The sequence below is a fragment of the Nyctereutes procyonoides genome, unplaced genomic scaffold (genome assembly GCF_905146905.1).
Source record: "Nyctereutes procyonoides isolate TBG_1078 unplaced genomic scaffold, NYPRO_anot_genome, whole genome shotgun sequence".
Lineage (NCBI taxonomy): Eukaryota > Metazoa > Chordata > Mammalia > Carnivora > Canidae > Nyctereutes > Nyctereutes procyonoides.
This window is the reverse complement of record NW_026575124.1, coordinates 2,144,280-2,172,141: the sequence shown is the minus strand read 5'-3', so window position 1 is coordinate 2,172,141 and position 27,862 is coordinate 2,144,280. Positions and strand designations below refer to the sequence as shown.

Genomic DNA, 27,862 nt, shown 5'->3' with positions numbered 1-27,862 from the left:
TATTTAATAACTGAATATTCTATACAAACTCTAGGAAAGTATTCCAAATGTGAGATTATGATTATAAAAAAAATCAAAATACATCAAAGAAGCATGTGATTCAGTGCCAAATTTATAATCAAATATTTAATATGTCACAATCCTTTTGTTCCAAAAAATGTTCACATGAGAAGTGTAAGTGGGCAGTCACTTGTCAAAAGAATAAATGATTTTCATTATGTAGAACATGGAAAGGGACACAATGTAAAATAAAGGTTCTTCAGAATTTCATTATGGAATTGCTAGCAAGACAACAGAACCTGAAGCTACAAGGACCTGTCCAAGTAGAATATTAATGTTAAATATACTTTTACTGCTTGCCCGGTACAGGTGATCTGTCAGCCACTTTTGATAGAAGGATGGCCCACAATAGACACCAGGAAAATTTTTTCGACCACAGCCATATCCGTAACTGGTAATTCCCATTACAAAAAATCGTTTATGTTCTGGAAAGTAGCACATTAATGGTCCACCACTATCACCCTATTAAAAAAGTCCCAAAATAGTGTTAGTTGCTTCTAGTAGTCTTTAAACAACAGTAAAGCTGGAATACATTAATCACATTAGTCATACATTTACATAAATACACATTTTCCATATACCTTCAAGTTATAAAAAGCCATAGATTTTTCAGTTTTATATTCCAAATCAGACAGGAGTTGGAGGTGGTGAATAACTTCCTATCTGCATGGTTTGGAACCAGAATTTTACAAATCACATTGTTTGGATTTTTTTTTTTTAAGATTTTATTTATTCATGAGAGACACAGAGAGAGAGAGGCAGAGACACAGGCAGAGAGAGAAGTAGGCTCCGTGGCCGGACCCTGATGTGAGACTCAATCCCGGGTCTCCAGGATCAGGCCCAGGGCTGAAGGCGGTGCTAAACCGCTGAGTCACCGGGGCTGCCCTGTTTGGATTTTTTTAGTGCAATTATTCTGAAGAAATAATTGGGGAAATAGTATGCAAGATACTGTAAGTACTAATAGAATCCTTCTGTTGCTTAATGCTGTGAAAAGTGTAACTTTAGGATGGACAAAGGATTCTCTCTTTTTTTGTTTTGTTTTTTTAGATTTTATTATTTATTCATGAGAGACAGAGAGAGAGAAAGACACAGGCAGAGGGAGAAGCAAGCTCCAATGCTGGGAACCTGATTGAGGGACTTGATCCCGTAGTCCTGGGATCATACCCTGAGCCAAAGGCAGACGCTCAACCTCTGAGCCACCCAGGCTTCCCCGGACGAAGCATTCTTTAAGGTGTGTGTGTGCCTTGCTAACTAGTGGAGAGGAGTGAACTGGTATCTTGCAAGAGATGGCATCTTTCTAAGTGTGAATGTTGGCAGGTGCAAGGTAACAGGAATAAACGGCTAAGGCTCTCAGTCCTATTACAAATAACAAATGTCTGGCCTGCTTTACGCAATACTGTCATTCCACCAAAACACTCTTATGAAGGACTGGTAATCATGGAAAATAGCAAGGACACTGAGAGAACAGTTTCAGCCCCTAAAGATTAAGGACTCTTTCTTTCTCTTCCTTCCTTCCTTCCTTCCTTCCTTCCTTCCTTCCTTCCTTCCTTCCTTCTTTCTTTCTTTCTTTTTTTCTTTTTTTCTTTTCTTTCTTTCTTTCTTTTCTTTTTTCTCTTTCTTCTTTCTTTCTTTCTTTCTTTCTCTCTCCCTCTCTTTCTTTCTTTTTTTTAAAGATTTTATGTATCTATTCATGAGACACACACACACACACACACACACACACACACATACACACAAACACAGAGGTAGAGACATGGGCAGAGGGAGAAGCAGGCTCCCTGCAAGGAGCCTGATGTGGGACTGGATCCCTGGACTCCAGGATCAAGCCCTGGGCCGAAGGCAGGCGCTCAACCGCTGAGTCACCCAGGCGTCCCAAGGATTGTCTGTCTTTCTTTCTTTTTCTTTTTTTAAAGATTTAATTTATTTATTCATGAGAGACACACACACACACAGAGAGAGAGAGAGACGTGGGCAGAGGGAGAAGTAGGCTCCTTGGGGGGAGCCTGATGTGGGACTCAGTCCCAGGACCCTGGGATCATGACCTGAACCAAAGGCAGATGCTCAATGACTGAGCCACCCAGGTGCCGTAAGGACTGTATTTCTAAGATGTTTTCAGCTTCTCTCTATAAGGCAGGCATGGAATAGTTATTTTTTGATAACAAGGATGTTTTGCTTATGAATGCAGTTCAATTAGATTAGATTCTCTACTGTTTTATTCAGCAAAATTTTGAAAGCAAAGGATACTGGAAAGATAAACCCTGGATTACAGAAACCAGAATAAGTAGGAAAAGGTTAGAGCATGGGGGTACCACTTGGGAGTGAAGCACTGATATATTTAGGAGTAGTGAAGAAAAGAGGGATAAAGAAAGATTCAGAAAGTACAAGAGACAAAACAAAACAAAAAAGATAAATCAACTTCATAAAAATAAAAAACTTCTATGCTACAAATGGTATCATCAGGGAAATGAAAAGAGAGACCACAGAATGGGAGAAGATACCTGTTAACCATGTATCTGGTAAGAGACATGTATATAGAATATATTAAAAAATGCTTATGACTCAATAACAAAAAAGATAAACGACTCAATCTAAAAATGGGTAAGGGCAGCGCCGGTGGCGCAGCGGTTTAGCGCCGCCTGCAGCCCGGGGTTTGATCCTGGGGACCCTGGATCAAGTCCCACGTCAGACTCCCTGTGTGGAGCCTGCTTCTCCCTCTGCCTGTGCCTCTGCCCCTCTCTCTCTCTGTGTCTCTATGAATAAATAAATAAAATCTTAAAAAAAATAAAAATAAAAAAATAAAAATGGGCAAAAGAGGAATAGACATTTCTCCAAAGAAGACGTACAAATGACTAGCCAATAAGCACATGAAAAACTCCACATCATTAGTCACCAGGAAAATGCAAATTAAACCCACAATGAAATGCCACTTCACACCCACAAGGATGGCTATGATCAAAAAGACAGTAACAAATGCAGACAAGGATGTGGAAAAATTGGAGTCTTCGTATTGCTGATGAGAACATAAAGTAGTGCAGCCACTCTAGATAGAGTTTGGCCATTCTTCAAAATGTGAAACATTCACCCAGAAATTCCAGTCCTAGGTGAAATTTCTAAGAGAAACAAAAACATATCTATGCATAGACAATGTATACACAAACGTGTATACCGATACTATTCATAATAGTAAAAAAGTGTAAATAGCTCCTATCTCAGGACTCCTGGGTGGCTCAGTGGTTGAGTGTCTGCCTTCGGCTTAGGGTGTGATCCCAGGATCCAGAATCGAGTCCTGCATCGGGCTCCCCACAGGGAACCTGCTTCTCCCTCTGCCTGTCTCTGCGTGTCTCTCATGAATAAATAAATAAAATCTAAAAAAAAAAAATAGCTCAAATCTCCATCAACTTATGAATGGGTAAAATGAGGCACATCCATACAACGGAATATTATTTGGCAATAAAACGAATAAAGTATGCTACATGCTACAATATGGATGAACCCTGGAAACATGGTAAGTGGAAGAAGCCAATCACAAAAGACGGCATATTGAATGATTCCATTCATACAAAATTTCCAGAATAGGCAAATCTATAGGGATTAGTGGTTGCTCAGGTCCAGGGGCAGGTGGGAAGAGAATGGGGAGTGATCTGTAATGAGTAGAAGCTTCTTTTCGGGTTGATAAAAATGTTCTAAAATTAAATTATGATGATGGTTGTACTGTTCTGTAAATATACTAAAAACCCATTGAGTTGTACACTTTAAATGGGTGAATTGCATATATGTAAATTATTATATCAATAAAGGTAGTAATAAAAAAAGAAATATTCCAGGCAGATTTTGCCTAAAGTTGACCATGAAACCAAGGAATCAGGAAAGCAAGAGGATTTGGATTGTTGGAATGTAGTTAAAAGGAGAAAAAAGAATTTAGTACTTGATAATTAAGACCTCACCAGAAAGTGTTCAAAGGCCTTGTCGGAGTTTTTTTCTAGCTTTAGAAAATATTTCAAAGGAAAATCATTTGGTCTTACCCTGCAAGTATCAAAAATCCCATCTTCAGCACCTGCACAAAATGAAGTGTTAGGAATAAAATTCCCATAACTCTGCTCAGAACCACAAATCTTACGAGAGATATAATGCACTTCTGCTTCCTGTAACACATCTGTAATATTACCTGTTAACAAAAAAAAAAAACAGTAAATGATTTTGGAGAGCAGGCATTTTGACAGTAATATAAAATGTTCGTATTGAAAAGGTTTTCTTTCCAAAGTGGTTCAACAACTAGGTAAAGCTGTATCCATAAATGCATGCATGTCTAAGAAGACTGTGGAAGAATGGTCACCAAATGTTAATTATCTCTAGAGAGTAGGAATTTCAGGTTATTATTGTTATTTTTGCTTTCCTCTGCTTCTTGAAAGTCTCTCAAAAGTCTCTACTTTAAAAAAAAAAGATTTATTTATTTATTTGTGAGGAGGCAGAAGGAGAGGGAGAGAGAGAATCTCAAGCCTATTTCCTGCTGAGCGCAGAGCCCCACATGGGGCTCGATCTCACAGCCCTGAGCTCATGAGCCCAGTGGAAACCAAGAATTGGATGCCCAGTCAACTGTGCCATTCAGGTGCCCCAAGAATCTATACTTTTTTTTTTTTTAAGATTTTATTTATTTATTCATGACAGACACAGAGAGAGAGGCAGAGACACAGGCAGAGGGAGAAGCAGGCTCCATGCAGGGATGCCTGACTTGGGCCTCGATTCCGGGTCTCCAGGATCATACCCTGGGCCGAAGGCAGCACTAAACCGCTGAGCCACTGGGGCTGCCCAGGATCTATACTTTTCACAAAACAAGGCTATTTAAAAATTGTCAAGGGGGGATCCCTGGGTGGCGCAGCGGTTTGGTGCCTGCCTTTGGCCCAGGGCGCGATCCTGGAGACCCGGGATCGAATCCCACGTCGGGCTCCCGGTGAATGGAGCCTGCTTCTCCCTCTGCCTGTGTCTCTGCCTCTCTCTCTCTCTGTATGACTATCGTAAATAAAATAAAATAAAAAAAAATTAAAAATTGTCAAGGGCCAAGGAGGTAAATGCTGAGATTAGTCTCAGGGTGTAAGTTGTGAATAATTTTTATTAAATTTTCCGAATGCTAAGTCTTGAAGGATGGTCTACATTGCAAATGAAGCAGATTTTTAGTTCATATACTCCCTTAACTTCTCTGTTAATTCCTGGACATAACTGGTTCTTTGCTATGGAAAAAATAGGAAAATAAAGGTTAACACTTCAGGAACTATTAAAGGACAGATTATTGTAAGATATATCCATAGAGAAGCTTCTGTAACAGCAGCATCTGATCTTATCAGCCTGTCTCCGAGTTGCTGTTGTCACATATGGTTGAGTATTTTGTGTGCCCTGCATCCTTCCCCATTGTCCCCTTGGCTGTAGGTGGGCAGATGACCTAACTATTCCATTCCTAGAACTATTCTATTCCATTCTCCTAGGACACTGACTGGTCTAGGAATATATATTGTATTATATTAAATATAAATCTAGCCAGTTGGACTGCTTCCCTAGCACTGTTTTAACTGTAGCTGCTGGAGGAAAACCTTTTCCGCTATTGTCACATGACTGCTTAGTTTTAAATTCAAAGCAGCCTGCAGCCAAACTTCAACTTTATGATGACAGGCAGCCTAAGAAAATAATCTATATGCAGAAAGAATAGGCACAGGAAATAGAAATAAAATATGCCCTAATGGCATGCGGATTCTCAGAGGCTTCTCAGAGACCAGCCACATTTCTGCCCTTTATTTAAAAATAATTAAAGGGGGATCCCTGGGTGGCTCAGCGGTTTAGCGCCTGCCTTTGGCCCAGGGCGTGATCCTGGAGTCCTAGGATCGAGTCCCACGTCAGGCTCCCGGCATGGAGCCTGCTTCTCCCTCCTCCTGTGTCTCTGCCTCTCTCTATCTCTTTCTCTCTCTATCATAAATAAATAAATAAATCTTTAAAAAAAATAAAAAAATAATTAAGGTAATATTGGCTGCATATATAAACAAATATTTATAACATAGAAGTTATAGGCTGTAATAATGAACACCTGTGAACCTACCACCCAATTTACACATGTGAACAATACTAATACCAATACCGTATTGGTGTAGAGCTCTTAAAAATAACTAGAGATTTTCAAAGTGAATGAGACAGAGAGCTGAGAAACAGATGTCTGGTTTTCTTTTCTGTTCCCTGGTCACTTAGAATATCTTTGCACAAATATAACAGTGACTAATTAGTATAGCTTTAAAATAAACCTCGATTTCTGGATGGCAACTCCTCCAACATATTTTTCTTTTGGAGGAGGCTATGCTTGGGTCTTTTAGAATGAGCTTTTTAATTCTCTCAAAACTCATGTTAGGGTTTATCATTCCTTGTTTTTGTTTTTGTTTTGTTTTCAATTTTTCAGATAGAATTGACACCTTTAACTCAATAGACATTGAGTTGTTCTATTCAAGCATAAAGTTATACCATTCCATTTACTTAGGTATTCTTTAGTGTCTCAAAAATGTTTTAGGATCTTTTCCATAAAAGGCCTGCTATCTTTAGTTAGATTTGGTTTTAGCTACATAATCAGTTTGGTATTATTGTAAACATCAACTTTTATTAACTTTCTTCAACATTCTATTTTGAAAAATTTGAAAACTAAAGCAAATATGAAAGAATTTCTCAGTAAACAGCCATATGCCAACCTCCAATAGATTCTTTAGTATTTTTGTTTCATCTGTTGTTATTTTAAAAAGAGAGATTTATGTATGTATGTGTATTTTAGAGGGGCAAGGGGGAGAGAGAGAGAGAGGGAGAGAAAGAACCTCATGCAGACTCCACACTGAGCACACAGCCTGACCTGGGGCTCGATCTCACTACCCTGAGGTCATGACTTGAACCAAAATCAAGAGTTGGATGCTTAACTGACGAAGCTACCCAGGTGCTCCTGTATTTATTTTGGCAACTTTTGATTTAGATATAATTTCAAAATAATAGAGAAGTACCAGGAGTAGTACAAGGAACTGTCAAATACCTTTTACTCAGATTCAACAATTGTTTACTTTCGTCACACTTGCATTATCATTTGTATTGTGTGTGTGTATATAATTTTTTCTGAATCATTTGAGAGTGAATGGCAGACAATGTGCTCCTAAATCTTTAAATACTTTTGTATGTATTTCTTAAGAACAAGGACATTTTCTTACATAACCACAGTACATTTATTAAGATCAGGAAATTTAACACTAGTACAGTACTATTAACTAATTCATGTTTAATCTCCAAGTATTTTTGGATTTGCCAGGTATCTTTTTGTTATTGGTTTATAGTTTAATTTCATTGTTTACAGTTTAATTCCTTTAAATTACTTTCTGTCTCTATGATTTGCTCATTCTGGACATCTCATCATATAAAAAGGATCATACAATATGTGGGCTTTTATGTTGACCTTATTTAACTTAGCATAATGTTGTAGCATGAATCACTGCTTTGTTTCTTTTAATGGCTAGATAATATCCATTGTATGAATATATCCTTTTGTTTATCCATTTATCCATTGATAGATCTTTAGGTGTTTTGTTCGTTTTCGTTTTCTATTTTGAGTAGTGCTGCTATGAGCATTTGAGTACAGGTTTTTTTGTGGACATGTTTTCATTTCTCTTGGATATATACCTAGGAGTGGAATTTCTTCTTTTTTTTAAAGATTTTATTTTTTTATTCATGAGAGACAGAGAGAGAGAGAGAGAGGCAGAGACACAGGCAGGCAGAGGAAGAAGCAGGCTCCATGCAGGAAGCCCAACGTGGGGCCCGATCCTGGGACTTGAGGATCATGCCCTGGGTCGAAGGCAGGTGCTAAACTGCTGAGCCACCTGAGCTGCCCTAGGAGTGGAATTTCTGAGTCATATGGTAACTATATATTTAAAACTTTGAAAAAAAAAAAGAAGAAAAATAAAACTTTGAGGAACTACCAAGCTGTATTCCATTTTATATTCCCACTGGCAATGAATAAGTGTTCCACTTTCTTCACATCCTTGTCAACACTTGTTTCTAACTTTTGACTATAGACATCCTCATGGGTGTGACATCTGTTAACTTTGAAAATTACATTTCCTAACTATTGAGAGTGTATAAAAATGAAATAGATTTTGGTATTTTGGTTTTATATCTGGACATTTTACTTTATTAATTCCAGTGTCTTATAGATTCTTTATTAATGCAGATGGTCACATCACCTGTAATGACTCTTTTATTATTACCTAAGTCATACATGTTTTTGCATCTTTTTCCAGTGTTACTACACATGGTAGAACCTCTACTACAATATTGATGACAGTAGTGATGGTGGAGAAAGTTGTTCCTGATTTTAAAAGAAATGTTTTTCTGTAATAATGATGTTCTGTAGTCTGGAGGTTGATAACCTTACTCAGGTTCTGGAAGTTTACTTCCACCTCTTGATTGTTAGGTTTGTTTTTTAAGATTTATTTATTCATGAAAGACACACAGAGAGAGGCAGAGACATAGGTAAAGGGAAAAGCAGGTTCTCTGAAGGGAGACTAATGTGGGACTCGATCCCAGGACCCCAGGGTCGCAACCTGAGCCAAAGGCAGACGCTCAACCACTGGGCCCCCCAGGTGTCCCTTGACTGTTTTTTTTTGTTTTTGTTTTTGTTTTTGTTTTTTTTACTGTTGTGTTTTTAACAGGGCTTCTTCTGTACCTATTGGGATAATCATGTTTTTTTAAAAAATCCTTTGGTCAGGGACGCCTGGTTGGCTCAGTGATTGAGCATCTCCCTTTGGCTCAGGGCGTGATCCTGGAGCCACAGGATGGAGTCCCACATCGGGCTCCCTGAATGGAGCCTGCTTCTTCCTCTGCCTGTGTCTCTGCCTTTTTCTCTCTGGGTCTCTCATGAATAAATAAAATCTTTAAAAAAAAAAAAAACCCTTTGATCAGTTAATGAGGTCAACTACATAAAGAGACTCTAACATGAAACCATCCTTAAATTCCTTGGATAAACTCATCTTGATTATGTTGAATTCTATTTATACTACTCTTGATAGATTCGGTGTCAGCACAGAGCCTGACACAGGGCTCAATCTCATGACCCTGAGATCATGACTTGAGCCAAAATCAAGTCGGACACTTAACTGAGCCACCCAGGTGTCCTCAGTCAGTTTCCAAATCCACCTTGACTTCCACTTTTTTTTTTTTTAATTTTTACATATTTATGATAGTCACAGAGAGAGAGAGGCAGAGACACAGGCAGAGGGAGAAGCAGGCTCCATGCACCGGGAGCCCGACGTGGGACTCGATCCCGGGTCTCCAGGATCGCGCCCTGGGCCAAAGGCAGGCGCCAAACCGCTGCGCCACCCAGGGATCCCCCGACTTCCACTTTTTTTGTGAGCTCTATCGAATTTTCTCCACACATGTATGGTTTCCCAGTAAGGCAAGAATGTTTGGAGAGCTTACTGACCCATTCTATAGCTCTCTCATTTCTGGGATTTTTCTGTCAAATTTCTCACTGCTATTGCCGGCTATATCTAGGATTATGATCCCAGGCCAGTAGAGTTGTGGATTTTCCCCATTTGTATCTTGCTGCTGAGTTCATTACTTTTATTGATAATGATGCTAGCCTGGATTTTCAACTGCTTTTCCAAATAGAGTTTATATCCTCTGGCAACAAGATTCTGTTCTTCACGGGCCTAGGTAAAACTACTGCACTCACTGACTGATCTGAGAAGGGAGTTGGGAGCACCCAAAAGCAAGAAAACCAAAAATTCCTCTTTTAACTCCAATTTATAGCTGTTTATAATAAACAAATATTCCTCAATTTGTCGTGTTCTTTGGTTGATTTTCAGGACCCTGAAATGGTTGGTTTTGACAATTTTGTCCAGTTTACATTTATTTGGGGGAAGAGGATTTGCCGACTTCCCCATGCCATCACAACCAAAATTCCCATTCCTTTTATTGTTTGTAACTTAATCATAATCAGATTTCATACTTTGTACATTACCTATCCTTTGAACTTGGAGTTTTGCTTTATGGCCTAATAAGTGGTCAATTTAAAAAAAAAAGATTTATTTATTTGAGAGAGAGAAGGTGTGCATGTAAGTGGGGGGGAGGGGCAGAGGAAGAGAATCTTCAAGCCTACTCCTTGCTGAGTGAGGAGCCTGACTTGTGGGGCTTGATCTCACAACCTTTGGGATCATAACGTGAGCTGAAAACCAAGAGTTGGACACTTAACCAACTGAGCCACCCAGGTGCCCCAAGTGGTCAATTTTTATAAAGATTCCACCTGCACTTGAGAAGATAAAAGCCTCTGAATTTTTGAGTGCATGGATTTGGCTATTAAATCAAGCTGGCTAATTATGTTGCTCAAATATCCCAAATCTTTACTAAGTTTTCATCTGTTTGATTTGGTAAGAATAAAAAGAGTTGTATTCTCTACTATCATAAAGGAGTTCTTTTTATTTTTTTTTAATTTTTATTTATTTATGATAGTCACATAGAGAGAGAGAGAGAGAGGCAGAGACACAGGCAGAGGGAGAACAGGCTCCATGCACCGGGAGCCCGACGTGGGACTCGATCCCGGGTCTCCAGGATTGTGCCCCGGGCCAAAGGCAGGCGCTAAACTGCTGCGCCACCCAGGGAGTTCTAACATTTGTCACACAATTCTATTTTTCCTTAATATTATCTGGGTACTATTTATTAGGCTCAGAAGTCCAGAATTGTTCTAGTTTCTTGGTGAGTTGAAGCTTTTCTAAATAAAAATGACCTTCTTTATCCCTAACTCTTTTGCCTTAAAGTCTATTTTGCCAACAATTTGTATAGTGATACTAGCTTTCTTTTAATTTTACTTGATATATTTACTATTGTTTTATTTCAATCCTTCCATATCCTTACATTTTAGGTATCCCTCGAGGTAAGCTGGATCTCCTACTCCCTAATCTGATTATCTGTCTTTTAACTAGTGGTTTGGTCCATTAACATTTATTGTGATTATGAATATATTTAGGCTTGTTTCTACTGTCTTATTTTATGCTTTCTATTTTTCTCACTTTTCCTTTTTTTTTCTCACTTTTCCTAAGCTGATTTCTCCTTTCTTAAGATTTTGATTTATTTTCTTATTCCATGTTACTTATTCCAAGTTTTATATCCTCTATTTCTATTATTGAAATTTGACCAATTATGCTTAAATCTAATATTAATTAGTATCTTAACACTTCTGAATAATAATATACTGAGACCACTTTAACTCTGATCCATTCTGAAATACAGGCTTTCCCCCCAATATTTAGGTATCTTTTAATTCCATGAATTATACATTATATTGACATTGCACTATTGACATTATAGACCAGATAATTCTTTGTTGTGAAAGGTGAGAGGACTATCCTGTGCACTGAAGGATGATGAGCAGTATTCCTGACTTCTACCAAGATGCCAGTAACCTACTTACAGCCTGCTCAGTAGTAACAAAATTTTCTCCAGACAGTACCAAATGTCCTGTGGGGACAAAATTGTCCCTAGGTGAGAACCACTGTTGTATACAGTATTTATTTATATTTGCCTATATAGTTATCTATTTTTTTGCTCACTTCTGCATTACATACCTCCTTTGTGGCATCATTCTCCTTTCTGACGCATGTATTTCCTTTGGTGAAAGATTATTGGTGGTAAACTCAGTTTTAGTTCACTCTTATTCTCCAATGATAGTTTACTTGGATACATAATTATAGGTTTATTTATTTTCTCTCAGTATTTTTTTTTAGAGATTTTATTTATTTATTCATGAGAGGCAGAGAGAGAGAGAGAGAGAGGGAGAGAGAGAGAGAGAGGTAGAGACACAGGCAGAGGGAGAAGCAGGCTCATGCAGGAGCCCGATGTGGGACTCGATTCCGGGTCTCCAGGATCACACGCTGATCCGAAGGCAGACGCTCAACCGCAGAGTCACCCAAGCGTCCCTTCTCTCAGTATTTTGACCATGATATTTCATTGTATTTTGACTGTCATTATTGCTTTCAAGTTTTCTGAAGGCTAACCTGTAGTTATTTTGTAAGGATTTTTTTTTTCTTTTTCTGGCTGTATCCAGATGTCTTGTTTTTGTTCTGCAACTTCATTACAATGTATGAAAAGGAATTATATTTTGTTTCGGTTCATGGATATCTGGATTCATGTCTTCCATCAGTTATAGAAAAATTTCAACCCAAATCCATTGAATATTGCCTCTCTTCTATTCTCTTCATTCATTCTTTCTAACAATATTTGACTTTCTTATTCCATCTTTTTTTTTTTTTTATTCCATCCTTCTTATACTTTACTGTCATAATCTTTTTTTTCCTCTGTGCCAGTCTAGGCAATTTCTTCAGGTATATCTTCTAGCTCACAAATTTTCTCTTCAGCTGAGTCTGATTAATTTGTCCAGTGAGTTACAAACTTTAGCAGTTTTATTTATTTATTTATTTATTTATTTATTTATTTATTTATTTATGAGAGACACAGAGAGAGAGAGGCAGAGACACAGGCAGAGAGAGAAGCAGGCTCCATGCAGGGAGCCTGATGGGAGACCCAATCATGGGACCCCAGGATCATGCCCTGGGCTGAAGGCTGGCGCCAAACCACTGAGCCACCTAGGGAATCCCCCCCCCCTTTTTTTCATTTTTAAAGATCCTATTTGGTTCTCTTTTGGAGGAGGGTCAACAGGAGAGGGAGAGAGAGAATCCCAAGTAGGCTCCATACCCAGCATGGACCCTGACACAAGGCTGAATCTCACAACCCTGAGATCATGACCCGTGCTGAAATCAAGAGTTGGATGCTTAACCAACTGAGTCACCCAGGCACCCCTGGTTCTCTTTTAAATCTGCCTGGTCATTCTAGATAGTCTATTGCTTATTTCTAATTCTACTTTTTAATGTCTTCAAACAATTTACATATACTTATTTTGTATTCTATACCTAAAATATTAGTATCTGAGATCCTTGGAGGATCTGTTATTTCTGTTGACTTTCATTATTATGATTTTTCTCTTTATGTGTTTGGTAAACTTTGCAAGCTAGATCTTGTTGATTTTAATTTGTGGAATCCTAAGTATTTTCTGACTTGGCACTAATTTAGTCCATTGAGTTTACGTCAAATATTGTATTTTTTAATTAATTTTTTTGAGAGAGCACACACATGAATTGAGGGGGAAGGGCAGAGGGAGAGAATCTTAAGCAGGCTCTATGCCCAGCATGGACCCTGACATAGGCTTGATCTCACAACCCTGAGATCATGACCTAAGCCAAAGTAAGGAGTCAGACACTTAACTGAGCCACCCAGGTGGCTCCTCAATTATTATATTTTTAATTATTATAATTGTTTAGTTTTTTTTCATAGCTCCTTTTTATTCATATTTTTAAAAAAGATTTTATTTATTTATTTATGTGAGACACACACAGAGAGAGAGAGGCAGAGACACAGGCAGAAGGAGAAGCAGGCCCCATGCAGGGAGCCTGATGTGGGACTCGATCCTGGGACTCCAGGATCACGCTCTGAGCCAAAGGCAGATGCTCAACCGCTGAGCCACCCAGGCGTCCCTTTATTCATATTTTTAAGCATATCTTTTATTCCTTATAATACATTAAAACACTTTTTATTATTTGATCTCAACATCTGAAATTTTTTGTGGGTCTTATTTAGATGTCTACTGTTTCTGCTCTCACTCATAATGCCTTGTTTGCTTTGGTGTTCAGTAATTTTTACAATTATAATCCATTTTCACTGAAACTTTATCAGGTGGAATTCTTTTGAGGTCTTAGATGAAATTCAGTTTCTGTACAAATGATTTGTATTTGATCCTCTCAGGAACCTAGAGACCTTATCAGCCTATGACTTATTTAAACTAAATCCTAAGCTTGAATCTTTCTATTCAGAATGATTTGGGGAAACAACTCCATTTGAGTGGTATTTGTAATTACATGTTTTCTTGGAAAATTTCTACCTTTTTCCCCTTCAATTAAGCAGTTTTCCTAGAAATCCTGGAGGTAAGGGTGGAGGCTGAGGATGCTTTGGTTATATCTTGTTTAAAAAAAAAAAAACTTTATTTCAAAAGAATTATAGTCAGAGGAAGTTGCAAAGATAGTACAGTGAGGTCCAGTGCACTTGTTATCCTATTTCCTGCAATGGTTACATCTGTGTAACTGAAGAGATACAATATCAAAATCAAGAAATTGACATTGGTACAATGTGAGTATGCGTAGATCTGTGCCACTTTATTGTATGTGTACATTCTTATAATTGCCTCCACATCCACAATTAAGGTATAGAACTATTTCACCATCACAAAGATCTCCTTCAGGCTACCTAATCATCTTACACCTAGCATCCAGTAATTAGTTCTCCATCTCTGTAATTTTGCCATCTTAAGAATGGTATATAAATGGAATCATACAGTACATGCCCTTTGAAAATGGCTTTTTTTTTCACCCAGCATAATGCCATCTAAGTTGATGCATGGGGCAGCCCAGGTGGCTCAGCGGTTTAGCACCGCCTTCAGCCCGGGGCATGATCCTGGAGACCTGGGATCGAGTCCCACATTGTGCTCCCTGCATGGAGCCTGCTTCTCCCTCTGCCTGTGTCTCTGCCTCTCTCTCCCTGTCTCTCTCATGAATAAATAAATAAAATCTTTAAAAAAAAGTAAGTTGATGCATGTATAATGTATATAATTTTTAACTGTTTAGTATCATTCCATGTTAAGGATATGCTACAATTTGTTTAGTCATTCATCTAATTAAGGAAGGACATTTAGTTTTTCCAAGCTTTTGGATATCACAAATAAAGCTTTTATGAACATTTCTTAACAGGTTTTTGTATGGACCTGTTTTCATTTCTCTGGAATAAATGTGCAGGAGTGTGATTGCTGGGTCATATATGTATGTTTGTGTGTGTCTTTTTAAGAAACTGTATCTCTGGTGTTTGGTGCATACACATATAGGATTGCTATGTCTCTTTTGTGGGTTTTTTTTATATCATTATTATGTTCCTTACCGTCCCTAGTAGTTTTATGTTTTTTTTTTTAAGATTTTATTTATTTATTCATGAGAGACAGATAGACACAGGCAGAGAGAGAAGCAGGCTCCACGCAGGGAGCCTGATGTGGGACTAGATCCTGGGACCCCCAAGATCACACCCCGGGACGAAGGTAGGCACCAAACCACTGAGCCACCCAGGGACCCCTAGCTTTATTTGTTCTTACCTCTACTTTATCTGATATTAGTGTAGCCTTTCCTGCCTTTTTTTTTTCCCCCAGTCCAGTTCACTTTTGATTAAGTTGCCATGGTATATCTTTCCCCATCCTTTTATTTTCAACCTGCCCATATCATATTTAAAGTGAACTATGTATAGATGAACTACATGCTGGGTCATGAGTCTGACTCATTCCCAGAGTATAGCCTTCTGGCTCCAGCTTCATGAGAATCTCTGCCCACACACTTGAGCGGGCTTTGTTCTTCAATCCTCTCAAGGCCCATGAAACCACAAAAATTCACATTCAGTGTTATGGCAAATACCATCAAGATAAAAGCCAGTTTCAATGCTTCAGTTATGTAAGTTCCGGTCTTCACACTCAGTCCTTGACCTATGTATTTTCTCTCTTAATAGTTTTCACTGGGAAGGTTGGTGTGTGCATGGAATCTACCATGTTGCTAGAGAGCCAACTTAATCCTTAAATCAGCTGACAGGTATTATTATTCTCATCTTGCAGATCACAAAAATATATGACATTGTGAAAGATGATAATAGAAACACATGAGTTTTGAGGCAGGCCAAGCTGGTATTGAATTTTCACTCCTCACTTAGCTGTGTGACTTTGGCAGCTTACTTAACCTCTTCAAATCTGTTTATTTACCCACGTCATAATATTTCTCATAGTGTTATTGGGGGCATTAAATGAGAAACGGGTTAAAGTGCTTATTAGCATTTTATTAAGTACCTAGCCCTGAATAAATGGAAGCTGTTCTGGTCATTGTTATTCTAATTGTCTTTAAAGAGTCTATAACTTGCCCATGGTCATTTAGCTAGTACATTCTAGGGCCGAGATTCAGACTTAGGTCTGTGATTCTAAAGACCATACTCTTTTCCCTACACATCGCTTTCTTGTTTTTTTTTTTTTTTAATTTTTTTTTATTTTATTTTATTTATGATAGTCACACAGAGAGAGAGAGAGGCATAGACACAGGCAGAGGGAGAAGCAGGCTCCATGCACCGGGAGCCCGACGTGGGATTCGATCCCGGGTCTCCAGGATCACGCCCTGGTTCAAAGGCAGGCGCCAAACCGCTGCGCCACCCAGGGATCCCTTTTTTTTTTTTTTTTTAAAGATTTTATTTAACTATTCATGAAACACAGAGAAAGAGAGAGACAGAGAGAGAGAGAGAGAGAGAGAGAAAGAAAGAGAGAGAGAGAGGCAGAGACACAGGCAGAGGGAGAAGTAGGCCTCCTGCAAGGAGCCCTGATGTGGGATTCAATCCCAGATCCCGGGATCATGCCCTAAGCTGAAGGCAGACGTTGCTCAACCGCGGAGCCACTCAGGTGTCCCACTATCTTGTTTAAATAGTATTCACAGAAGAAAAAAAGAAAAATAATAATTCACAAATCTTTCATAGAGTTATCTGTATCATAGCTAAATAATCTACACTTATTTAATTATTTTAAAAGTTTTTTTTAAAGTTTATTTATTGAAGTAAACTCTGCACCCATTGTGGGTCTCAAATTCATGACCCCAAGATCAAGAGTTGCATACTCTTCTGACTGAGACAGCCATGTGCCCCTAGTCTACACATTTTTTAAAAAAGATTTATTCATCCGTCCTGGGGTGGTGGGGGAAAAGGCAAAGGAAGAAAGAGAAAGAGAAAGAATCTCAAGCAGAGTCCCTGCTGAGTGGGGAGCCTGGTGTGGGGCTCCATCCCATGATCATGATCCAAGCTGAAATCAAGAGTTGGAGGCCCAACGAACTGAGCCACCCAGGAGCCCCTCCACTCATATTTAAATGGCTAGTTTCTATGGGGAATAGAACAAAGAGTCTCAGCACTTGATTTCATATATTGCTAACTAGACTTTGATTTCCTCGAGAACAGTTCATATTTAATGTAGTACTTAGCTATTCAGGCTTTTGAATAAAGAAGACCTGGATTTGCATCCTGGCTTCTCAGCCTCTAAGATCCATAATTCCTGATCCGTTCAAATAGGAATAATTAACATTAACTCCCTAATAGGAACATTTTGAAGATACAATAATATATTTAGAAGGGTCAAAAACATGGTAAGTGGTCCCAAATGGTAGTTCTTATTAGTACCAGAGGCAGAGACTATTTTCTACATTTATGTGTTCATAGTTCATGATAGTTCAACTAATTGATAATTAGTGCCCATTTGTGCACTAAAGAAAATATATAGCACTCAGCCTCTTTGATACTAAACAGGGTATTAAATAAAAAGAACATTAAATTTGATTCCTTACAGCCATAAGCTTAAGATAAGCAATGCTCTTACAGAGCTGGCTCTATCACCTCTGAGTTTCAGGAACTATAAAAACACTTAGAAACATCATTCTCTCTGAGAATGTTTAGAGGTTCAAATATCTTAGCATTATAGCCAGAGAAAATCTCTATTTCTGCTCTGGAAGATAATTTTCTCTTTCCTAAAAGCAAGACAAAATATAAGAAAAAAGACACTTCCTTTTAAATAGTTTATAAAGACCTAGTGCTCAAACTCAAGATATAAAGAGATGAATATATAAAAGGGTTCATCCTCTCCAATAATCAGGAAAAAAATGTATATATAAAATTCAGATTATAATTACCTTCTTCTTCTGTTCTTCCCCAGCCGCTTATAAAACACTTTGTGTTTTGGTCCAGTTTTTGGAAAATATCAAAAGGTAGACAAATAGGTTGGATATACTCATTATATCTCACTGCTTTTTTTAAATGAAACAGTGCAATATCATTTACAAAAGTTTCCAAATTGAAGCCTGGATGGATAATGATTGCCTTAACTTTTATCTTCTTGGAGTGTGGATGATGCACGTTTATATTATTAGTTCCAATCACAGCTCTCCACATTAAAGGATCTCTGAAAGAGAATAAATGTTATTACAAATATTTATTTAACTGAGTAAATATTCTTAATCTCCTAGTTTTTGTTTTTCTCATTTTAGATTAATAAAACTTTAATCCTACTTTCATGTACATAAAGTCACATCAAATAAAAACCAAAATATGATGATGTAGGAAAGGAAAAAAAGATCAGTGGGATAGAAGGTCCAAAAACAGACTGGAAAAAAAAAAAACAAAAACAATAGACTGGAATACATGAGATTTTAACATATGATTAAGGTAGCACTTCTTACCAGTTGACCAAAGAATGAATTATTTGGTAAGTGCTACTGGGACACCTAGCTAATTAACTAGTTTGAAAAGTGAAATAAAACTAAATATCTGAAAAACATTAAACAGTAAAATAAACTTGAAACTGATTAAGTATTTAAGTGTAAAAAAATTTTTAATATAAAACTTTTAATTAAAGTCTTCTTTTAGAAATACTTTAAGTGGTATATCTGTGATTTGCTTCAAAATAATTGAAGGAAGGAGTTGGTGAGGATAAAGATGAAATAAGATCAGACATGAGCTGGTAACTTGAAGTTGGGTGATAGATACATGGGAATGCACTACACTATTCCCTCTACTTTTGTAAATTCTTTTTTTTTTTTACTTTTGTAAATTCTGAAGTTTTAGATGGAATATTTGGATATTAGCATGAGAATTATAAAAATTAAACTAGAACAAAAATGTTGATGAATACATAGCATTGACAGGAGAAAGAACTTTTAATAAAGTATGACAACAACAACAAAAAAATAAAGTATGACAACATTAAATATATAAAACAGGAAGCAACTAGTGGATTCTTGAAAATCTAAAAAAAAAACAATAAATAACGTAAAAACTCTTTTGTTGGTCAAAATCAACAATAAAAACCTTAAGCATTTAATAGTTGTTACATTTGGAAATGGATCAGGAAGGAGGATCTTTTACTTTATACATTGCTATTTACAAACGCTGAAATTCCTTTTCATCCTTCAAATTGGCAAAGTTGGTGAATGTGTGTGTGTATTTGACAATAATGCTCAGGACGGATAACAGTCACAAAAACAAGGGTGCCTGTGTGGTTCAGTGGTTGAGTGTCTGCCTTTGAATCAGGTTGTGATCCTGGGGTCCTGAGATTGAGTCTCATGTCAGGCTCCCCAAAGGGAGCCTGCTTCTCCCTCTCCCTATGTCTCTGCTTCTCTGTGTCTCTCCGGAATAAATGAATAAAATCTTAAAAAAAAAAAAAATACAGTCACAAGAGCAGAGTAACTCTTACTCATGTGGAAAGTATAAATAGATGGGTATCCTGGCAGCATGTATCAATAGTTTATAGAAGTTGCATTGTATTTTTAAAAAGATTTATTTATCTGAGAGAGAGAGCAGGTGGAGGGGCAGAGGGGCAGGAAGAGAAAGTTACTAGCAGACTCTCTGTTGAGCACAGAGCCTAACTTAGGGCTCAATCCCAAGATCCTGAGATCATGACCTGAACCAAAACCAGGAGTTGGACACTCAACCGACTGAGCCACTCAGGTGCTCCAAGTTTCACTGTATTTTACTCTGCAATTCTACTTCCTAGGATTTCTCTCAAGGAAATAGAAGATATTTAGTTCTCTTAAAAGTAAATTAGGTGGCCTCTAGAAAGTCTACCAAAAAATTTTAAAGCCCTAGTTCTATTTTGTGTGTGTGTATATATATATATATATATATATATATATATATATATATATATATATAAAATCACTACTTTAAGCTACTTTGAAATAATGATCTTTTGGGCAGCCCAGGTGGCTCAGCGGTTTAGCACTTCTGCCCAGGATCGAGTCCCATGTTGGGCTCCCTGCATGGAGCCTGCTTCTTCCTCTGTCTCTCTCTCTCATGAATAAATAAATAAAATCTTTTAAAAAAAATAAAACAAAATAAAGAAGACATGAATAAATGGAAAGACATACCATGTTCACAGATTGGGAGACAATATTGTTAGGATAACAATACTAGTCAAAGCAATCCACAGATTCAATGCAATCCTTATAAAAATCCCAGTATTTGGGAACCCTGGGTGGCACAGCGGTTTAGCGCCTGCCTTTGGCCCAGGGCGCGATCCTGGAGACCCGGGATCGAATCCCACGTCGGGCTCCCGGTGCATGGAGCCTGCTTCTCCCTCTGCCTGTGTCTCTGCCTTGCCTCTCTCTATCTCTGTGTGTGACTATCATAAATAAATAAAAATTTAAAAAATTAAAAAAAAATCCCAGTATTTTTTGAAGAAATAGAAAAACCCATCCTAAATTCATACAGAATGTCAAGGGACCCCAAATAGCCAAAATAATCTTGAGAAAGAAAAATGTAGTTGGAGGACTTACATTTCCAGACTTCAAAACTACTGCAAACAAACAAACAAAAACTACTGCAAATGTACAGTAATCAAAACACTGTAGTACTGGCAGATACACAGACACACACATACACCCCAACGAAAAAGAATAGAGAGCTCAGAAATATACCTTGCATATTGTCTCAACTGATTTTCAACAAAAGTGTTAAGACAATTCAGTGGGGAAAGGACAGACTTTTTCAACCAATCGTGCTAGCAAATTGTATATGCATGCAAAAGAATGAAGCTGGACACTTACCTTACACCATATGCAAAAATTAACTCAAAGTAGATAAAGGCCTAAATATAAAAGTAAAAAAAAAAAAACTCTTAGAAGAAAAAACACAGGAGAAAACTTTCATGATATTGGATTTAGCAATGATTTCTTAGATATACACCAAAAACACAAGTAACCATAAATAAATCGGACTTCCTTAAAACTGAAAACTTTTGTGCATCAAAGGACATTATCAAAAGAGTGAAACAACCCACAGAATGAGAGAAAATGTGTTCAGATCATATATTTGATAAGAGATTAATATCAAGAATATAAAAAGCATTCCTACATCGCAACAAAAATCCTAGTTAAAAATGGGCAAAGGATTTGAATAGATGTTCCTTCACAGACGATATACAAATGGCCAATAAGCATATGGAAAGATGCTCAACATCACTTAGTCATTAGGGAATTGCAAATTAACACCACAGTGAGATACCCTTCACACTCATTAGGATAGTTATCATAACAGTAGTGTAAGTGTAACTCGTGTAAGTGATGAGCTAGGCATATGGAGACTGATATTCTGAATATTTTCCTAATCAGTATGGAGTACTGAGAGATAGAAGAAACAAACTTAAGAGATATTGTGCAGTGAGTTAACTCGTCGGCAATAGAGCTATTTGGTGATATTATCTGAAAGAATAGAGAAGGAACAGGATTACAGGATTTTATTTATTTTTATTATTATTTTTTTAGGATTACAGGATTTTTTTTAAAGATTTTATTTATTTATTCATAGACACAGAGAGAGGGGCAGAGACACAGACAGAGGGAGAAGCAGGCTCCACGCAGGGGAGCCCGATGTGGGACTCGATCCCAGGTCTCCAGGATCACACCCCAGGCTGCAGGCGGTGACAAATCCGCCACCGGATTACAGGATTTTAAAGTTCATCTTCCAATTGGTTGAGACTGACTCCAGTATAAATGTATAGCGGGGAGCTCGAAATATGACTCAGCTGGAGAGACTTGGGAGTTTCCAGCACATGGTGATCGCTGAGACATCTCTAAGAGTACAGAGATGATAAGCCAAGAGGATAAGAGTTGGACTCTAGAAAATGTTGCCACTTAGATGATGACAAAGACTGATCAAGGAAAAGGAGAGATTTTTTTTTTTTAAAAAGGGAGAGAGGTGACTTAGAAATGAAGAAAAGAGACAGTTTCAAGAACAGTGTTGGTCAACTTTACCATAGATTATAAAGGTCAAATTGGATGGGGACTAAGAAGTCATTGGATTTGGGACGGAGGTGGATCTCTCTCTTTTTTTTTTTAGAGAGATTTTATTTAGTTATGAGAGACACACAGAGAGAGAGAGGCAGAGACACAGGCAGAGGGAGAAGCAGGCCCCATGCAGGGACCCCGACATGGGACTCAGTCCCGGGGCCCCAAGATCACACCCTCGGCTGAAGGCAGGCGCTAAAGCTGTTGAGTCACCCAGGGATCCCCATGGAGGTGGATCTTTAATAGTGGGTTTTGACCATAGAAATCAGGCTGCAATTGGCATTTTAGGAGTCAATGCAAATGAAGCAAAAGGGAGCCTCTCAAAGAGAGCCCAACCACGAAGGGAGGTACAGAAATACGTAGGGTTCACAGATAGATTGCTTAGGCTTTTAAATAACAATGGAGGGCAGCCCCAGTGGCCCAGGGGTTTAGCGCGGGCTGAAGGCCGCGGGGTGTGATCCTGGAGACTCAGGATCCCTGCAAGGTGCCTGCTTCTCCCTCTGCCTGTGTCTCTGTCATGAAGAAATAAATAAAATCTTAACAACAACAACAATGGAATGACCTAAACATGTTTGAGGGTTGTAGGGAAGAAACCAGAGAGAAGACTGAAAAATACTAGAGACAATGAGGTATAATGCAACAGCACACGTTTAAGAACTGGGTTTAGGTCAGGGGCTGCTACTTAACAGTGGTATGATCTCAGGCAAGTTACTAAATTTTCCTCATCTCTGGATTCCTCAAGTATAAAACAGAGATGATAATAGCTATCTCAGACAGTTACTGGTAGGCTTTTTTTTTTTTTAAGACTTTATTAGCACAAGCAGTTAGAGGGGCAGATGGAGAGGGAGAAACAGACTCACTGCTGAGCAGCGAGCCCAACTTGGGGCTCAATTCCAGGTCCCTGGGATAATGACTTGAGCTGAAGGCAGATGCTTAACTGACTGAGCCAACCAGGCGCCCCGGGGCTTTTTGTGTAAAAAAAATTATAATTACATAATTTATAATTATATATAAATATAAATTAAATATAATTTATATTTATATATAAATATATAATTAAATTATATTTAACATCCTTAGTACCTAATCTCAGAGCAAGTCTTTGAATAAATGGTTGTTCTAAGAAGGAATAAGGGATAATTGCTGGTGCAAGGTTTAGGAAAAAAGGGGGGACTGGAATAGAATGTGGCAAACTTAGTTCTCTCACAGGAGGACACTCCTGAAAAGTAGAGAATATACCTCAGTAATGTCCACTGCCTCAGCACCTAGCCCAGTCCCTAGCATATAACGTACACTTACATCCAGTAAATGTTGAGTAAAGGAGTAAAAACGTCAGTAAGATTTAGTCTTGAGAAATGTTAAGTGGAATATGAACATTATCTTCAAATGCCTGGAAGACTAATTGGGTTAAATATATATGGCTTCAGAAAGCAGATAAAAAAAACCAAGACACTTATTTCAACATAAGAAAAGCTCTCTAAGAATTACAGCTGTCTGAAAATGAAATGAGATTCTTTCCAAGGTAGCAGTCCATCATCACAAGGGATGCCTCAAGTAGAGAGCCACGTGTTATGTTATGGTTATATGTGTGGGGTTTCATTCTGGCAAACCTGGATTTGATCCCCGATTTTATTGTTCTCCAGCCATGAGCAAGGTATTTGTCTCAGAGCCTCCCTACAGCAGAGTGGTTGTGAAGACTAGTGAAAATTATGTATGAAAAACAAATGCCTGGCTTAGTAAATTGAAGCAACAATTATTTCAGACGAGACAACCCCTAACTTCAATCTTGTAAGGAATGATTCATATACAGGACAGAGGCTTGATCCGACTTTAAAATGCCTCTTTCAACTCTAAGATTCTATGACAATATAACAAAACTATATTATTTGACCAAGGTCATACATCATGCAGGTCTGTTTTTTTTTTTTTAAGATTTTATTTATTTATTCACAGAGACACAGAGAGAGGCAGAGACATAGGCAGAGGGAGAAGCAGGCTCCATGCAGGGAGCCCGATGTGGGACTCGATCCTGGAACTCCAGGATCACACCCCAGGCTGCAGGTGGCGCCAAACCGCTGAGCCACCGGGGCTGCCCCCGTCTTGCAGGTTTTGAAACCTTCCTTAAAGTCACAGCACCAGAGTGTCAGGGGAAGACTAGGATACAGGTATCCTCAATCCAAATTCATTGTTTTTCCTACCGTGTCAAAGGACTAGACCAGTAAAAGGACATCAGGACTTAATAGGCAAGAAGAGCTTTTCCAAGAATCTTCAAACCATATCAAACAGACCTTTCCTCCATCAATTTAAGGTCTGAAAGCAGTTTTTAAAGATAGCATGTTAGGGGTGCCTGCTTGGCTCAGTCAGAGGAGCATGGGACTCTTGATTTTGGGGTCATGAGTTCAAGCCCCATGTTGGGCATGGACCCTACTTAATAAAAAAATAAGAAGTTAAGATAGCATTTTATAAAGCATTGTATTGTAAAACACCCCTGAAAGAACAGAATTGATTCCTAACTCTGAAAATTTTATTTTTACATCTCTTTCTGTACCCTTTGTTTACCTTAATATCTTACTATTTTTCTACCTCTATTCTTCAGAAGGTCAATTTATGGAACTGAAATGCATCTCTCAAAAATGTAGTATACAGGAGTGCTTGGCTGGCTCAACTGGTAGAGCATGAGGCTCTTGGTCTCAGGGTCATGAGTTCAAGCCCCATGCTGGGCACAGAGCTTTCTTTAAAAAAAAAAAAAAAGTATACAGATTAAAACCTTACATACCCTATCAGGTCAGTTGCCCTCAATTGAATTTTGAGGGTGTTAGTTCCTCTTAGAAACTTTTCATTCTTCACCGACAGCTGTTCTCTTAAAAATTAAATTCTAAAGGGATATTATAGGACAGTACTATGGCATCCCAAAGGATTTTTCATAGAGCTTCATACTGAATGGTTAGGAGGATCAGAGAGTTCTTTTTTTTAATATTTTATTTATTTATTCATGAGAGACACAGAGAGAGGCAGAGACACAGGCCGAGGGAGAAGTAGGCTCCCTGCAGGGAGCCTGATGCAGGACTTGATCCCAGGACCCCGGGATCACGACCCAAGCCGAAGTCAGACGCTCAACCCCTGAGCCACCCGGGCTGCCCGGATCAGAGTTCTATTCTGTGGTAAATCCTATTTCTCTAAGACTGACATCATCCATACAATAAACATTTATTATGTCTTCTATTAAGTAGGCCAAGTCCTGTATTAGTCCAAGGAATACAAAATAAAATACATGGCCCTTTTTTAAAAAAAGCTCATGATTCAGGGGCACTGGGTGGCTCAGCTGATTAAGTGTCTGTCTTGGGCGCAGGTCATGAGATCTTAGGATCTTGGGATGGAGCCCTCATTGGTCTCCCTATTCAGTGGGGAGTCTGTTTCCCCCTCTGCCCACCTCCCCTCATGCTTGCTTGCTTGCTTGCTTCCTTCTTTCCCTTTAAATATTTTATTTATTTGACAGAGGGAGAGAGGGCACAAGCAAGGGGAGTGGGAGAGGGAGAAGCAGGCTCCCCACCAAGCAGGGAGCCTGATGCAGGGCTGGATCCCAGGACCCCGGGACCATGACCGGAGCCAAAGACAGATGCTTAACAGACTGAGCCACCCAGGTACCCTGCTTTCTTTCAAATAAATAAGTAAATAAAAATCTTTTAAAAACCCTAAAAAAACTCATGATCCAATAGTGAGAAAGGCAAACACAGAGTTACAATATAATAGTTTTAAAAGCTAAAAGACAACTGCCATTATTTAAAGCACAGTCTGACAAATTGCAACCAGAGACCAAATCTGACTTATCTCCTATTTTTTTTTTGCATAGCCCACAAGCAAAAAGATTGTTTTTTATACTTGTAGATGGTTTGGGGGGGGGTAGGGAACAAAATAATAAAAAAAAAAAGTATTTTGTTCCAATTTCAGTGTTCATAAAGTTTTATTGGATCACGGCATAATTATTCAATTATATTATCTATGGCCACTTTGGTTCTATAGTGACAGAGGTGAATAGCTGTGAGAGAGTCCTTAAAATTTTTACTATTTATAGAAAGAGTGTTGACCTCTGATTTATAGGACTCATTCCAACAAAACCGTGTGCTGGTTGTAAAGCATTATGGCTACTGGTAAACACACAGCGTAACTGAGCACGGCTGAGGTCAAAGGGTCCTCTGCCGCTTGAGAATATCCCCCGAGAAAATAAAATAGAGGACTTGTGCTCTGAATACATACCTCGTGTCCTTAGTACAGTGGGCAGCTGTGAGGACCCAGTTATTTTTCACTAAGCTTCCCCCACATATGTGAGCAAGAATTCTTCCCGACTGAATCTGCAGGCTAACTACCCACGGCCATGCACCAATTTGAGCTGCTGTGCCCCCTATTATCCGAGACCCTTTCAATGCGTCTGCAAGTGGCGCTATTCCGCAACCTAAAAACAAAAATCGTATATTATTTGCACTGAACATCTAATGATATGTATTCCTAATCTTTTTTTTTTTTTTAATGGTCACAGAGAGAGAGAGAGAGAGAGAGAGAGAGAGAGAGAGAGAGAGAGGCAGAGGGAGAAGCAGGCTCCATGCACCGGGAGCCCGACGTGGGATTCGATCCCGGGTCTCCAGGATCGCGCCCTGGGCCAAAGGCAGGCGCCAAACCGCTGCGCCACCCCGGGATCCCCCTGTATCCCTAATCTTAACATACTAATACATAATATAATCTTTTAAATTCCTATTTATTTTGAATTCCTATTTATTTATTTATTTATTTATTTTTTATTTTAAATGAATAAAATACACTTTAATTATTTATTCACGAGAGACACAGAGAGAGGCAGAGGCACAGGCAGAGGGAGACGCAGGCTCCCCGGCCGACGCGGGGCTCGATCCACGGACCCCGGGGTCACGCCCTGAGGGGAAGACAGACGGTCAACCACTGAGCGGCCCCCTCAGGCGCCCCGACTCCACTGAATTTTTAGTCTTTAGAATGGGAACGAGGCGCCTCAGAGCAGTCTGAGCATACCTCGCCGAGCTCCACACGCATACGGTGTTCCTGCCAGGACCACCACACTGCCGTCACGAACGGGGCCGCTTGGGTCTGTACATTTTGGAGGCAGAGGGAAAAGCAGGAAAGGAGGGACCCCGACTCAAGCGCGACCACACGGGGAAGAACACACACGCGCGCTGTGCAAAGGCGGGACTGAACCGATACTGCCCTCTGCGGCCGCCGCTCCGTCCTCCGGGGCCTGCAGCGCCTTCCACCTCCCTTGCCGGGCCCTGCGCCAGCCCGAGGCACCGGCCTGCTCCCGCCAGGAGCGGCGCCCCGTCCGCTCGGAGAGCCAGTCGTGTCCGGAGTAGGGGAGAGCGCTCCCCACGAAGAGGAGCGCGGCGCTCAGAAGCCCCAGCCCCATCTTGGAACTTCCGGTGGGCAAGATGGCGGCACGCACGGCCTAGGAGGCGGAGCGGGCGTGCGTGCGTGCGTGCGTGCGCGTGCGTGCGTGCGTGCAGGAGAGCCAAGCACGCGGGGGCGGCCCGGGGCGTGGGGACCGCTGGGGGCGCTGCTGACCTGGCCGCACCTGCGTGGCCTGCGGGCGGCCGCCCCCGGGACAGATGCGGGGGAGGAGCCCCGCGCCCCGCCGGCGTCCGAGCGCTCGCTCATTGGCCAGATCCATAGGCTCGTTCGGCGCAGTTGGGGCGGTCGTGCTGGGAGTGGGGTGCAGCGCCCCTGGGCAGCGCGAGCTCAGCTTGGAGGGCCCGGAAGGCTTCCAGAAGTAAGGGCGCGCAAATCCACGCGGG

General features: G+C 39.5%; 1 protein-coding gene across 1 annotated transcript; it reads right to left on the bottom strand.

Moving 5' to 3' along the window:
- Window positions 1–34: 34 nt before the first annotated feature.
- TMPRSS12 (transmembrane serine protease 12) lies at window positions 35–27,643 on the bottom strand. Its single transcript, XM_055337157.1, has 5 exons — window positions 27,282–27,643; window positions 26,307–26,502; window positions 17,904–18,172; window positions 4,083–4,225; window positions 35–522 (listed from the first exon to the last, which is right to left on the bottom strand). The coding sequence occupies exons 1-5, from the start codon at window positions 27,475–27,477 to the stop codon at window positions 271–273; spliced, it is 1,056 nt and encodes a 351-aa protein (XP_055193132.1). The 5' UTR covers window positions 27,478–27,643; the 3' UTR covers window positions 35–270.
- Window positions 27,644–27,862: the final 219 nt, after the last annotated feature.